The sequence below is a fragment of the Sciurus carolinensis genome, chromosome 11 (assembly GCF_902686445.1).
Source record: "Sciurus carolinensis chromosome 11, mSciCar1.2, whole genome shotgun sequence".
NCBI classification, from domain to species: domain Eukaryota; kingdom Metazoa; phylum Chordata; class Mammalia; order Rodentia; family Sciuridae; genus Sciurus; species Sciurus carolinensis.
Window position 1 is genome coordinate 78862280 of NC_062223.1, and position 14523 is coordinate 78876802.

Sequence of the window (14523 nt, forward strand, 5' to 3'; positions counted from 1 at the left end):
ACAGCAGCATGGTGTAGTGTTTTCAGAGATCAGGCACAGGGGCCAACACCTTGGCCTCCAGGCCTGAGAAGGAGTGTCATGTGCAGTAGCACCTATGGTCGTGATCCCAGCCAGGACTTTGTGTACCCGGCTGCCCCTCATACCATCAGGGCCTAGAGCGAGGGTCCAGCCCTGGATCTGCCCATTGGCTCTCTGAGCCGATCGCCCTCTCTGGGACTTGGTGTCCTCATTTGTAAGAGTAGAGAGGACAGCATTCTCATTTTCTCACACATTACTAAGGCCAGATCATGGACCAAGCGCAGGCAAGATGACTCTTTGGCAGGTCCCAGTGTTCTCTTTCTTCCCAGACAGCTCATGACTCCATGGCATGAGCAACAGGTACTCATCTGAGTTGACCTTTCTACCTATTTTCCTGGCAAGGGGTGGGAATCTTTGCATGATGAGGAATAGAAAGAAAGTTTAGAACTGGTATTATCTTGTGATGTGACAGCTGAGAGAGAAGGACTCCACACAGGTCCAACCCCAAATTTTGGCAGTGCTGGAGGTTAAACTCAGCCTCGTGCATGCTAGGCAAGTCTTCTAACACTACGTTCTTGTTTTTGTTTTTTTGGTTTTTTTTTTTTTGTTTTTTGTTTGCAGGCTTTGCCATTGACTTGTGCAGTTTTGAGCAAGTCTCATCTCTTCCTAAGCCTCAGTTTCCCTATCTGTGCAATGGGGAGGTTGAACTCAATGACCTCAAACTCCAGGCTCTGCTCAATAGAGAGGGAATAAGAAAACACAGGAGCAAGAAGAGAAAAGGGAGAAGCCACATCAGTCTGTGAAGGAGGGAATGAGGGAAACTGAGGCAGAGGAGAAGCATAGGGCCCATCTTCCTTCTGCCTGCCTGGGAGAGAGGAGGAATGGGTACTCGGAGCACAGGATACTCAGGCCCTGGTCAGGTGATACGGAGCCACTCAGGCTTAGACACAAAAGGATGTGGGTTTGAATTTCAGCTATGGCATTTCTTAGATACGGGACCCTGGAGGGAGACTTTGGGAGAGTTGTTTCCTCTTTTGTAAAATGAGGATAAAATACCAACCTCTGAGAGTCGTCACACAGAGAGATGGTGAGGCTTGAATCTGCATCTGCAGGTGCCAAGCTGGGTGCAAAGCAGAACCAGACGTCTAAGGCTTTAACTCGGCTCAGCAGCCAGGACGTGGCCAGGACAGAGAAGGGGGCCTGTGCAGGGAGTTGGGGGTCCAGGCAAGAGTGGGTCAGTGTGTGCGGCAGGAGAGTGCCAGGATGGGCAAGGGCCTGTGGAGAACAGGAAACGACGGCCTGCCCGAGCCCAGGTGACCACCTCTTAACAAGACTCTGGGGGTGCTGCAGCTTGTCTAACAGCACTGGGTCCAAGACGGCCTCATGAGGCTCTAGTTCTTTTCTTCCGGTCACAAGTTCTTCATTTTCCAAAGAGGCTGGAAGTCATTATCAGAAGATGTGACAAAACAGTCTGCTTGGAAACATTTCAGACCAATCCTCTTGGGCTTGTCCCTCCCTTGCCCTGGTGCAGCAGGGGCAGGACTCTCCACATGGAACCGGCTGGGGTTCCCCACCTCGAACCCCATCCACTGTGTGGTCACTGCCCAGCTCTGTACTGACCTTTTCCTACCCAGAATGCAGCATGTGTTTCGTTCATTTACTGCATCCCCAGTCCCCAGAGCAGGGTGTGACCCCAAACAGATGCTCAGTGAGGACTTGTTGCCCCTGAAATGGCCCAACTGCAGTTTCCGCAGCTGGACCACTCGTGCAGCCTGGGAAGTGGGTCACCTACCCATGCAGCAGGACGCAGAGAAAGAAGCCCTGGGCTGGGAGTTGGAGACCAGGGTTCTGGGACACTGCTCACCATGTGTCAGTCCCCACTCCTCTCTGTGCCTCCAGCTCTTGCACTGAAAGGTCTCCTGGCTTCTTCAGGCTTTGTACTGTTGGTTGAATTTCTGTCGGCGGACACAGCAACAGGTGGCCAGCGTGGTGAGGACAATGGCAGAAACCAGTGTGAAGGTAAGAATAATGATGAGGTTGACATTCTTGAGCCCACCCTTCTCACAGTCCTCAGGACGCACGTGACTCAGGGACACCTCTGCCTGGGAGCCAAAGCGGCAGATCAGGTCCTGGGTGGCGTCCACATCCACTCGGCCCTGGTGTAGCTGGGCCGCCAGCCAGCCATTGCCACAGCAGCTGAGTGGATTTCCCTGTAGGTAGAGGCGCCGGAGGCTGGTCTCCAGGCCACCCATGGCACTCCCTGGCAGGAGGCTGAAGCTGTTGTTCCGCAGGTCCAGCACCTCCAGTGACACAGCCTGTGTCCAGGCAGGCAGGTGGCTGAGGCGGTTCTCAGCAAGATTGAGCCGCTTGAGGCAGCTGAAGCAGGGCAGGTCCACCTGCAGGACGGTCAGCCCGTTGCCCTGGAGCGCAAGGACCTCCAAAGAGGCCTCCAGGCCTGCCAAGGCTCCTGTGGCCACATCCAGCCCAGGGTTGGCAGAGAGGTCCAGCTCAGTAAGCGGGGTGTGGAGGAAGGCCCCTGCTCTGAGCATCTCCATCTCGTTATCCACCATGTTCAGAACGCGAAGGGTGGGGATGCCAGAGAAGGACACACAGCCTGCGGGGCTGGGCTCAGCTGGCCCCCCGCAGGGACTAACCCGGTTCCCCTGCAGGTTGAGCCTTTGCAGGCTGGCCAAGCTGGCAAAGGTATATGGTGGCAGGTCCTGCAGGGCATTGTCCTGCAGGAGCAACGTCCGTAGGGACCCTAGGGCTCTGGCACCCAGCTCCAGCGCCTCGAGTGCATTGTGGCTTAAGTCCAGGAGCACCAGGCAGGGCAGGGAGCCTGTGCGCGGGGCCCTAAAAGCCTGCAGGCAGTTTCGGCTGAGGTTCAGGAAACGTAGAGAGGTCAGACGCTCCAGAAAGCTCTCAGGGACGAGCTCAATCTCATTGTAGCTCAAATCCAGGTTCAAGAGCTGGGAGAGGGGGTAAGTGCTGGTGTTCCAGCTAGGGTTCGAGAGGGGCAGGGCTGACCAGCCCTCGGAAGGCGCGTGGAGGCCCTCACTGCCCTGAGGCAGCCCCGAGGGGAGCCGGATGAGGTTGTTGGACACGTTCAGGTAGATGAGTTTTGGGAGCGCGGCCAGGTCAGGGAAATGGAGCAGTCTGTTCTCGCGCAGGTCCAGCCAGGCCAGCTGGTACTGCGCTCGGGGCTTCGCAGCCGTCTGAAAGGCCTCGATGCTGTTGCAGCTCAGGTCAAGCACCCGCAGCTGCTGGAGGCTGAAGTCGGAGATACAGGTGAGGGAATTCCTGGAGAGATTGAGGTGGGCCAGGCGGGGCAGGGCCTCAAAAGCGCCATCCTCGATGTCCATCAGCACGTTACTGTGCAGGTCAAGGTGCTCCAACGCAGGCATGCCCCAGAAGGTGTGGCGGGCCAGGCGTGTCAGGCTATTCTCTGCCAGGGAGAGTGTGCGCAGGCTGGGTGCCTCGCCCAGCAGCCGCTCCACCAGGCCACTGTACAGGCTATTCCCAGACAGGTCCAGGGAGGTCACATGCAGCAGGGGGCCCAGACCACCAGCGTTCAGCGCAGTGCCCACCGCCAGGCGGTTGTGGGCCAGATTGAGGTGCTCCAGGTGGGGCAAGGCCTGGAAGACTCCTGGATGCAGGAAACTGATCTCGTTGATGCTCAGGTCCAAGTGACGAAGTGCTATGTAGAAGCTCAGGGGCGAGGCCAGGATACTCCGCAGCTGGTTTCCAGAGAGGTCAAGGGCCTCGATGTCCAACGGGAGCAATGAGGGAACCTGAAGCAGGCCAAGGCCCTGGCACAAGGCCTCCTTGTCCACCTGGGGAGGGCAATGGCAGGGAGAGCAGCTGGCATTAGTGGGTGCAGTAGGGGTGGACACAGACACGCTCCAAGACACACCTGCCCACCTCCCAGGTTTGGGCCGGCTCTCCCAGGGACTCCCAGAATGCTAGACGCTCCTCACCCAGCCTAATGTCCGATGACCCTCTCCTGCTCCCTGCCCTATCTCTGACCTATACAGTGTTGAGCAGAAGGGTGGGACTAGTGCAGGCCTGACAGGTAAACGGATGGAGAGATGACAGACATAAGGACAAGTGAACGAAGAACAGCAATGACTGATTATTATTACCCCATTTTATAGGAAACTAAGCTATGTTATTGTTTAGTGTGACTGAGAGCCAGTGGGCAGCAGGGCCAAGGTGGGACCAGGGTTCCTGTTCCATATCCTGGGTCCCTTCTATGGCCCAGAGAGTTAAATTTCCAGTTCTAGACAGGAAGCCATGTTGGAAAAAATGTTTCCAACCTGCAGTTTGTGCCCCTGTCCTCAGTTTTGATTTTGGTGTTCCACCCTCAGGTCTCATTCAGGCTCTTGTTCTATGGAGAAGGCTCTGGAATGAGCTCCCAGATGTGACCTCCTTTCTGGAGCTGTCACCTGCCCCCACCCCACCAGTGGCCTTGCTTCTGGAGGCCTGGTCCAGCATCAGGCTCTGGAGGTAGCGTGGGGAGAGGGAGAGGGATTGGGGCAAGCGATGGCCTGGGTGCCAGCCAACGTTCTTTGGTGATAGGGCTGTGATGTTGCTCTGTGACCTCCATCAAGTCATAGTACCTCGCTGGCTTCTTATCCAAAGTTCCTCATCCCTCCCCAGCAACTTTTAAGCATTTTACATTGTACTTTCAGGCCTGTGGTTTCATAGATCCTCAGAATAGCCTACCCTGAAAATGGGGTGCTCTGTTATAATCACCCCTCCTAATAGAAATCCAGGCTCAGAGAGGGTCAAGGAGACATCAGAATCCCCCGCAGGGGAGGAGGGAGCTGTGATTTAAACCAGGTCCTTTAACAACCAAAGACCCCACTCCTGTGCCTTCTATGGCCAGAATTCTGTGCAAACACGGGTCTTTTTCTGGTCTCTCCAGACTCAGGAAACCCAGACTTTGCCAGTAAGTCTGATATCCACAACCACCCAGCTCAGGCCTGCTTCTGCCCCAGCATCCCTGTCTCCACTGACACCTTGGGACCCACCGCCTGCCAAAAAACTGCTCCAAACTCCACTCAAAAACTTCTGTCCTCCAGGACAGAGTCCAGGACCCTCAGCAAGGCATTCAAGGCTGTTTGTGGCCCCTGCCAACTGTCCCCTCAACTCCTCCCTCAGCTCAGTCCTGCCCACATGCAGCGGCCACACCCTTCCATGCCCACTTCTGGGCCTCCCCTGAGCTGGCTGTGCCATCCTTGACCAGATCCATGGTGAATTCTTCACACTGGGCTCCAATATCTCCTCCACCAGGGAGCCTCCCGTGACTGCGCCATCTTGTGGCTTTGCCCCACTGAACTGTGACCTTCTGTGTGGGGATCTGCTAGCAGTGAGCTCACAGCAAAGAGGGCCTCGTATGATTGCTATGGATGCCTTGAACCTCACCCACAGAAAGTACTCAGTAAATTTCTATAATGAACCAGAGTCGCAGACAACTATGCCTAGTAAATAGCATAGACACCAAGTCGGTCACCTCTCAGAGGGGAAAGAAAAGGGATGATATATTTAGGTTAGAGTCAAATACCAGCAGAGTAAAAAGAATACCAGCCCTCCCTCCTCCCAGATGGGGAGGCCAAAGTCTGACAAGGCAGTGACTTGCATGAGGTCACGGAAGTCAATAAGGAAAAGACACAAGCCCGAGGGTTCCGCACTGGCCCAGCTGTCTTTCCCCTGCAGAGAATCACAGGGTGAAGAGAGGTGGGGAACAGAGCTGCCCCGCCTCAGGCATCTGTGTGACTCTCCTCAGCATGTGGCACAGTCACTGGCCCTAACACCTCCAGGGGAAGAGTTTCATCAAGGCCTCGGGAGACCCAGGGACACCCCTGCAGCTGGACACCCATGTAAACTGGAAATCTACCCTGGCCACCTTGCTAGTCCTTGCCCCTCTCTCACAACCCCTCTGCCTAATGGGGTTCCCAGGCATGGCCTCCTCATCACTAGCCTCAGTTCCTAGGCCATCCTGACTTCAAATGAAAGGAACCTGGTGGCACTGGTGCTGCGGAACACCAGTTGTGGCCTCCAAGCTGAGTGCTAGGTCCCTCACCTCATTTAATCCCGTGATGTACTACTGACCCCATTCCCATCGTACCCACGAAGGAAACTGAAGCTGGGGCTGGGGCCTGCCCAGAGTCAGGCAGTCAGGGCTCAAAACGGCCACTGGTGTTTCTCTTCATCTTGGTACAAGTTCTGAGTACTGGGGCTCAGCTGGTCAGACACCCAAGTTGATTCCTTTAGCAAATAACACCAGCCACTATTTATGGGGCCTCTACAGTGTGGGAGGCACTGTGCTGTGTTTCCCATGTTGCCCCACATACAACCCACACCCTACGTCCTCTCCACATGGGCCAAGGCTCCCTGGAGCGTCAGCCCTAGAGGAAGCCAAGATACAAAGCTGACCCAGTGCAGAGCCTGAGACCTGCTACCTGCCCAGGTGCCCAGAACCCCTACCAAGAGGCCCAAATGGAGCTGCCCTGGGGTGCCCACCTCTCCAGTCCAGTCCAGGAAGGAGTCGAAGAGCAGCCCTCAGAACTCCATTTCTGTCCCCTTCCCAGCTCCAGGCTCTGGCACCAACTCATTCCAGGGAGTCTGGGAGATGGGCCCTGGTGAGGGCCACCCATGGGAGATATCCAGGGTAAGAAGAGGCACCAGGGGGGACAGCATGGGGGAGCTGGATTCAAGTCCTGGCTCTCTGTAGGACTCTGGTGGTTCACAGGTCTCTGCTCCCATGTACATAACCTTCCTTCCTTCCTGTCTGTTCATGTTCTCAGAATCCAAAGCTCCCCATGTTCCTCTGCCTTTTGGGGGCTAAGTCCCTCCATCCTCTGAGCTTCAGTCCCTGCAAATGGAATGTGCCTTGGTATGTGGTGATGCCTGAGGCCTTCTCTGCCCATTTTTCTGGGTTCTCAGAATCTCAGAAGGGCCTGGTGTGGTTTCCCACGCCTATAATCCCAGTTACTTGGGAGGCTGAGGCAGGAGGATTGCGAGTTCAAAGCCAGCCTCAATAACTTAGTGAGACACTAAGCAACTTATCGAGACCCTGTCTCTAAAAATAAAAATGTGGCTCAGTGGTTAAGTGCCCCTGAGTTCAATCCCTGGTACAAAAAAAAAAATCTCAGAACGACTCAAGGGCAAGAAGAGTGGTGGCTTTGCAGAACTCTGGCAGGTGACTGCCACCAGCCCTTCTGGCCTCCTGAAGCAGTCAGTCTGTGTCCCAGTGGAGCTGCTGGAGGCTGATCCCTTTGCCAACCCAGGCTCTGTGACCACCTTGCCTTATAGGTGGACCTAGGTAGTCTCATTACCCTGTGCCCTGCAGCATTACAAGGTCAATCTCCCTGGCTTAGAGCAGGAAAAAGAACAAAAATGAGTCAGACTTGGTCCCTGTCCTAGAGAAGTTTTTAGTCTGGCAGATAAGCGGCTCAGCCCTCCACCACCCCAAATGCTCGGGACATAGCACTGAGTCGGAGGGAAGCTTGGGACTAGCAGGAGCCCGGAGGAGAGAGCGACCAGACTAGGTCAGCCTAGGAAGGGCCAGGGAGGCTTCCTGGAGGAGGCAGCACTTGACCTGGCAGCACTGAGCAGTGGCATTCCAGCTGATAGTCAAGGAGACCAATTAGGAGGAGGGATTTGTCCCAGAAGGGACCAGTACCAAGAGCCCCTTCCAGCTGGCCCATCCTACCTTCCCTACACATGTACATATTCTAGATTCCCCAGCTGGGTCCACTGGCCTGTAGGGACAGTATGGAATAGAGTCCGATATTGGCCCCACTGTTCCTTCCTGAATGATCTTGGATAAGTCACCTAACTTCTCCAAGCTGGATTTCCTCCTCTGTAAAATGGAAATTTTACAGGAGCTTACCTGGCAGGATATTTAAACATTCTAGTAAGTGCTCATTTAATGCAAGGTAAATCCCTTTCCTCTCCTGACTTCTCTAATATCTGGCTGCTGGGGCAGGGGCAGCAGGATGTCCCAGGGCAAGGGCGGGTTGCGGAGACCCTTACCCTGCCTGTGCAGAGCATCTTACCATCTTACAGGGCCCCTTGTCTCGGTGATGGGAGGTAGCCAGGCCTTGGGTCAGCACAGCCAGGAGCAGCAGGATCTGGTGGCTCATGGCTCTGTGGAGGGTGGGGAGGAAAGGGCAACACTGTGAGACCACTGGCTCTTCCCCACTGCCAGCCCCACCTCCCACCCTGTCTGTGCCTGAGCTCGGAGGACCTCGGGCCACAGCGGAGCTGGCAAAAAGGTGCTGTGGACAGAGCCAGCAGCAGACAAGACGCACAGCTGCACTAAGGCCTAGGAGGCCCCGCCGAGCTGGCCACTACCCAGGGGAAGTGAGGATTTTAAAGCAGGGGGTGACAGGGTCTGATTCGGATTTTCAAAAGTCCCTACCTGGTGGGAGACAACCTGAAGGGGATGCACAGGAAACAGGGACCCTAAGGGCTGCCCTGGGCCAGGGCTAGGGGTAGAGGCCTCTGACTCCATTTCTACCCAGGTCATAAGCAGGTGCCCCCATCCCAGAGCCTTGGGCCCCAAACAGAATTCCCCACCCCACGCCCCCGCCCCTGCTTTATTTTGCTCTTGTTCTTTTGATTCTCAGATTCTGGAGCCCTTGCCATTGTTCCTGGACTGGGCTCAGGGCCTCAACAGGAAGCCCCGCCGGCGGCCTGCCCTGCCCCCAGCACTGTTCCTGCAAACTTCCCCGGGAGCAGCCTGACTTTCACTGCAGCCACCGGCTGTGCACCGGTTGCTGGGCCTGCTCTCTCCTCAGAACAGCCCAGGATGGGACTGAGGGCACCAAAGGCCCTCAGCAGGGTGAAATCCCAGAGCTCCCTCCAGAAGGACCAGAGCCAAGTGCTGGGGAGACACAAATCACCCGCTGACTTGACTAGCTTGTTCACTCAGTCACACCTTTCCTGAATGCTTCCTCATAGCTGGCTCTGTCCTAGGAACTGGAGACACAGAAGAGTGCATAGAAAGCAACATAATATGAACAGAGAATGTTAACGTGGAGGGACACCTAGAACCCTCCTAGAACACTGGACTCAAAGTCACCCACATCTGAATGCTCTCATATGCCTCTACTTACCTGCTGTGTGACTTTCTATACATCACTTTACCTCTCTGAGCTTGTTTTCCTTTTTGAGGATAATGACAGCCATGCCAAGTTTTGTTGAGGCCCAAATAAGATGTATTCCGTGAAAGTGCCACTTCCTTTATGACTCCCCATGCACTCTTCTCAATACTTTACAATTAGTAATTCATTTACTCCCCACAAAAACTCAATGACTTGGTTCCATTATTACCATTCTCATTTTATGGAAAGGTAAAGTAAGGCTCAGAGAGGTTAACTAACTACCCAAGGTCACACAGCTAAATGGGAGGTTCAGGCAAATCTGGCTCCTGGGTCTATGCCCTAAACCTCTATACCAGAAGACTCCCACAGGGGGTGCTTGATCAATGAGTGCTGAACCGAGACTCTGAAGGAGGCTGTGCAGGGAAAGGGCCTTGGAGGGCTGAGCCTTTGTCAGAACCCACTGGCGATGAATTTTAAACAAAGATGGCTGTGCTGAGTTTCTTTCTTGCTGGGACACGCAGGGGCCAGGGCGGCATCTTTCAACCCTCTTCCATGGTTCCCTCAGGGCCACAGGCTCCACCCACAGTGGCGCTCTCACCTGCACTGCAGGCTGTGCTCCCACAGGAAATTTTGTCCTGCTGAATAGAAAGCAGCCGCCACCACTAGCTTGAACATCAGCATGTCACAAGGCCCTGAGAGGCTTGGGGCTCTAGGGAGCGTCCCCTCCCGCCAGCTCTCTCCCCTCTGGGTCCTGGAGGCCCATGCTTCCTGCCTTCTCTGAGCACCTTCTTACAGCTCCAAACCTTTGCTTCCCTCCTCTCTGCTCTTCACGTCTGTCCCTTCCTCCTCCTCCTCCTCCGCATCCCACCACCTTCTCTGAGAAGCATTCTTTGGGTCCCCAAGTCTGGGCTGCTGTGCTCCCAAGAGCCAGGCTTGGAGCTCCAGGGCTTGCTCCCCACCCCTCTAGGAAGTGCCCCTAGGGCAGAGGGGTGTCCAGGGTGACACAGTGACCTCTATTCCCCTTGACTCTCCTTCACCTCCCTGCCACATTGCCTTCCCCGTCAGTACATTCTGCTGTCCTCCCTGAAAACAGAGTCCACATCTCCCTCCTCCATCACTGCCACAGACAGGCGCCACCGTGGCCCTGGGCCTTGACCACGGCAGCAGCCGACCTGGTTATTTGTTTCCTGTTTCCACCCGTACCTCCTGTGATCTGTCCTGTACCCGCAGCCAGAGTGCAACTGTAAAACCGAATATCAAATCATGATCCTCTACTTTGAAAACTTCCATAATATCCAGTCTCCTCAGCTCCATCTGTCATCCACCCGTCCCTGTCCACCCAGTTTTCTCCCAGCGCCTCCAGGGGCCTTCGACCTTGCAGCTCCCTCGGCCTGGAATGTTCTTCCCCAGCTCCTCATGTGTTTCACTGTTTTCCTTGCATCTTTTGTTTCCCCAAGAATTTCTTATTCTGTGGGAACTGAGAACTACTAAGTAGGTGCTCACTAAATATCCCACGAACAGAGGGAAGAGTGGGGAAGATGCAGGGGAGTGGGGAGTGTGGTGAGTGCCAGGTGAGGACAGGAGCGACCCAGGCTTAGTTCTGAGCTTGAAGGTAGAGATGCCAAAGGGTCCCTTATTTCCCCCTCCTCTGCCAAGTCCCAGCCCACCCCCAATGTGGGCATCTGCACATTCAGAAGGGAAGGTCCCTGCAGCACATAGGACTCTGATGGGAAGGGGCCCCTCAGCCCAGGACCAAGACACAATGTGTGGCATTCAAGGCCTGCTCTCTCACAAGGGAGGATGGGTGTCACTTAGACCCAGTCTCACATCCAAACTCCACCACTCACTAGGCTTGCTCCAGAGCAGGTCTCTTAACCTCTCCAGGTTTCAGTGTCTCATCTGCAGGGCAAGTAGCCTAGTTCCCATTCTTCCACTGCCACCTATAGCCATTGGAATGATCAGGTGGAGGACAGCTACAGAGCTGCCTGGGACACTTAAGTGTCCTTTCCAGAAGATACAAGGGCCAAGTATCCCAGATCAGGTGTGTTGAGGAAAGAGGCCCCAGGCCTGAGAACAAATGGCCAGGCAAGAGGAGGTAGGAGATATGGCAGGACTCTGACTCAGAGAAGTGCCAAAGAAAGAGAGACAGAGAGAGAGACAGACAGAGAAATGGGGTGAGGGACAATGCCTACAATTATTAGACCACCCCTCTATGTAAAGATGTTAGATACTCATCTAAGCACTTGACCTATATCATTTAATTCTCATAACCACCCAATGAGGTAATTACTGTAATTCCCATTTTACAGACCAGAAAACTGAGGAACAGAAAGGCCTGAGTGCTTTCCTCTCCAACAGGGCTGGGCCCACTGCCGCCTATAGAACTGTCCCTATTTTTGCCCAAGAGGAAAATGAGGCTCAGAGAGGTCACTTACTCACAGTCACACAGGAAGCAAATAGCAGAATCAGGATCAGAATCCCTAAACGAATGTTTCCATTACATCAAGCAAGATCTCCTCCATCACCCCCGCCTAGCCCCATCCCGGTCAGGCACCGCAGCAGCCCGCCTCACAGTTCAGGCTCCTCAGGTGCTCTCTCAACTGCTCTGGGCCACGATCTGACTGGCAGAGTGGGGTCCTGGGAGAGCTGCTGCGGAGGTTCACAGCGAGCAGTGAATCACTGAGGGCAAGCCCCGTTCTGGAGACATGTGCATCCCACGGGGGAATTAGACCTTAACCCAAAGGAATGCGGCTGTGATGGCGGAATTTCAGGCAGTCAGGGGTGGGGGTGGGGGTCCTCACATCGTCCCCCATGAAGAAGGCTGGCTCAAGCCCCTGGGAGAACGGCAGGCGCCCCTTCAGAGAGATGGGCAGGCTCTCCAGGCGCGGTGGGATGGGAAGCCCACACCCGGCTGGGAGCGGAGGGCGGGAGCCCTGAATTCAAATCCTCGTCGGCCCTCCACCAGCCGGGTTTCCTGGTCAAGTTCCGGGCTTTCCGCCACAGTTTTCCCAGCTGTCAAATGGGAATGCCGGCCTCACCCCTTTGCAGGTAAGATCCACTCAGACAGGCGCCTTGGAGATTTTCGGAGACCGAGGGAGGCGCGACCCCAGTCCCACGCGCCAAGTGCTGGCGGCGAGAGGGGCGCGGGCCCCCGAGGGGCGGGCCGCAGCGGGTGGGCGCCCGAGCCCTCGAGGGGCGTGGGATCCCGGCTCCCGAGCGCCCCAGCCTCGCCCGCGGTGCGCTCCTACCTGGCTCAGCGCGGCCGCCGCTCCTCTCCCGGGCAGCCTCCGCACATTTTGCGCAACCCTGCCCCAGGTCCCACCCGCGCCAGACCCCGGGGTCGCGGCCCGAGGAGGCACGGCCGCTCCTCCGCCCCACGGGAGCCGGCCGCGAGGGGGCGGCGCTGGCCATTTAAATACCTCTCCCGCCCGCCACGCCCCTCGGCCCCTTGGCCGCGGGGTCCTAGCGCTCGACGAGGCGGCCCCTGGGACTCGGGTTCTGGGGAACTGGCGGTGCGGGGGTGGGCTGAAGCATCTTCTTTACGCAGGAATCCCGGCTGGGAAGGGGCGGGAAGAGAAGGGGCAAGTGGAGCCCGGAGAGAGAAGGGTCCCGAAGGAAGCGTGGTGGGAGTGAAGCCCAGGGGCAGCCGCACGTGCTGATCGCCGTCCGAGGCGCGCAGGGTTGGGACCGGCGGGGGCGCTAGAAGCCGCAGGTCCACTGAGGAAATCCGGCGCCGCCGCACTGAGGCTGGGGCAGACCGGAGAGGTGACTGACGGCAGCTGAACGCGGAAGGAAATGACCCTTCATTGGCCCTGGGGCGGCTGCGGAGGGGGTTCCCCCACACCATGGTCATCCCTCATCCATCATCTCCGGGACTATCAGTTTCTAGTTTTCAGCTTTGGGGGCAATTAATATAAATAAAAACCAATTGACTGAGACTAGTCAGGTCCCCATTTATGGTTGGAGAACCTGAGGCTCAGAAAGGTTATATGGCATATCCAAAGTCACACAATTTGTAAGAGGCAGGGATTTGAGCCCAGTGTGCCCACGAAGCTATGTCCAGGCTACTGTGCATGTTGTCAGAGTTTCTGTAAGTGCTGTCCCAAGTAGGGTGACAGTATTCTTTTACATCTGTGGTTGGAGCAAATCTTCCCCAAGTCTCCCCCTCTTCTAGACGCTTTGGTCCTCCCACATCACTGTTACCTTGCCCTGGGTTGGGGGGTCCTTGGGAGAGATATGTCTCCATTACCCTCCAGGCTCTGGTTCCCAGGGTAGATTCCTCTTGCACAATGGTTCTCTTCCCTGATGCTCACCAGGGCTGAAAGTGGGGCCAGATGCCCCATTTTACAGGCCTGAAAGTGACCAACCTCCCGAGGCCTCGTGGCAAACCGGGGTGAAATTGGATTCAGAAGCTGGGTTTTCTGAAGCACACAGAGCTCCTGCCTTTTCTTCCTCCCATCAATTCCACTGTGGAAACAGACCTGAGCAGATGGAGTGAACCCACAGAGGACATGCTATGTCAGGGAGTGGTCCTTGGGCTTGATCTAGCCTCAGAAGAGGAGGTCAGGGAAGGCTTCTCAGAGAAGGAGACCAGAGCTGTCACAAAGGGATGGCTAGGAGGTTGCAGGAAGGGACCCAGCAAGGCCTGAGAAGGGTATTCAGCCCCCACCCACCTCTAGCCTGGGGGCTAACTATGCTCACAGGAGTCCTAGCTGGCCCATCCTGGTGCTCTGGGTGCTTGCGCCCTATCTAGCATTTCTGTACAGATAGAGCAGGGAGGATATTAGCTGCTTCTTGGAGTTGATGCCAAAACTAAGGACAAGGAATCCAGGTTGGGACCTGTACCCGGGGGTGTTCTGTAACTGCTCTGATATCTATTAAAGTGATTGCTTGATACTTGTGCTGTACCCAAGGACTTCCATTTCCATGTTCTTATTCAAGGGGACAAATGTCTAGGAAAGTGATCTGCAGATGTCCTGTGGTGTAAGCAGATGCAGGAGTCTCGGGCTCTCCTCCTCAACCTGCAGCACTCACCAGGTCCAGGCTAGCCGAGCCCTGCCTCGTCCTTCCTGGAGTTACTGCCAAACAGAAACCACCATGCTGTCATAGAGCTTGGGGGAGGGCTGTAGCAGGGTGGGGCTGGGGCTGGGGGCGGGGGGGCAGATAGCAGCCCCTCTGCACCCCTAGAGGCTGTGGTTGTGGTTAGTTCCTTCATGGGGTTCCACTTACTCTGTCCGGATGGGGCTCCCCAAGAGCTGGAGATGTGTGGGCAGCCGCACGTGCCCTCCCGCTACAGATGCCTCTTGGGACCAGGGGCTAAAGACCGAGAACTCCGCAGTACCCTTCCTTCACCCCCTCCCTTCTTCAGCTGTCACGTTGTGTGTGACTTTTG

General features: G+C 55.9%; 1 protein-coding gene across 7 annotated transcripts; it reads right to left on the reverse strand.

The window, feature by feature from the left end:
• Positions 1-590: 590 nt before the first annotated feature.
• Lrrc32 (leucine rich repeat containing 32) lies at positions 591-12660 on the reverse strand. 7 transcript variants are annotated; one of them, XM_047517344.1, is made up of 3 exons: positions 12551-12660; positions 8082-8172; positions 591-3851 (listed from the first exon to the last, which is right to left on the reverse strand). In XM_047517344.1, exons 2-3 carry the CDS (start codon positions 8166-8168, stop codon positions 1947-1949), a joined length of 1992 nt encoding a protein of 663 aa, XP_047373300.1. In that variant the 5' UTR covers positions 8169-8172; positions 12551-12660; the 3' UTR covers positions 591-1946. The 7 variants fall into 7 exon arrangements, with proteins under 7 accessions (XP_047373300.1, XP_047373296.1, XP_047373299.1 ...); XM_047517340.1 differs by lacking the exon at positions 12551-12660 and adding an exon at positions 12380-12515; XM_047517343.1 differs by lacking the exon at positions 12551-12660 and adding an exon at positions 12170-12372.
• Positions 12661-14523: the final 1863 nt, after the last annotated feature.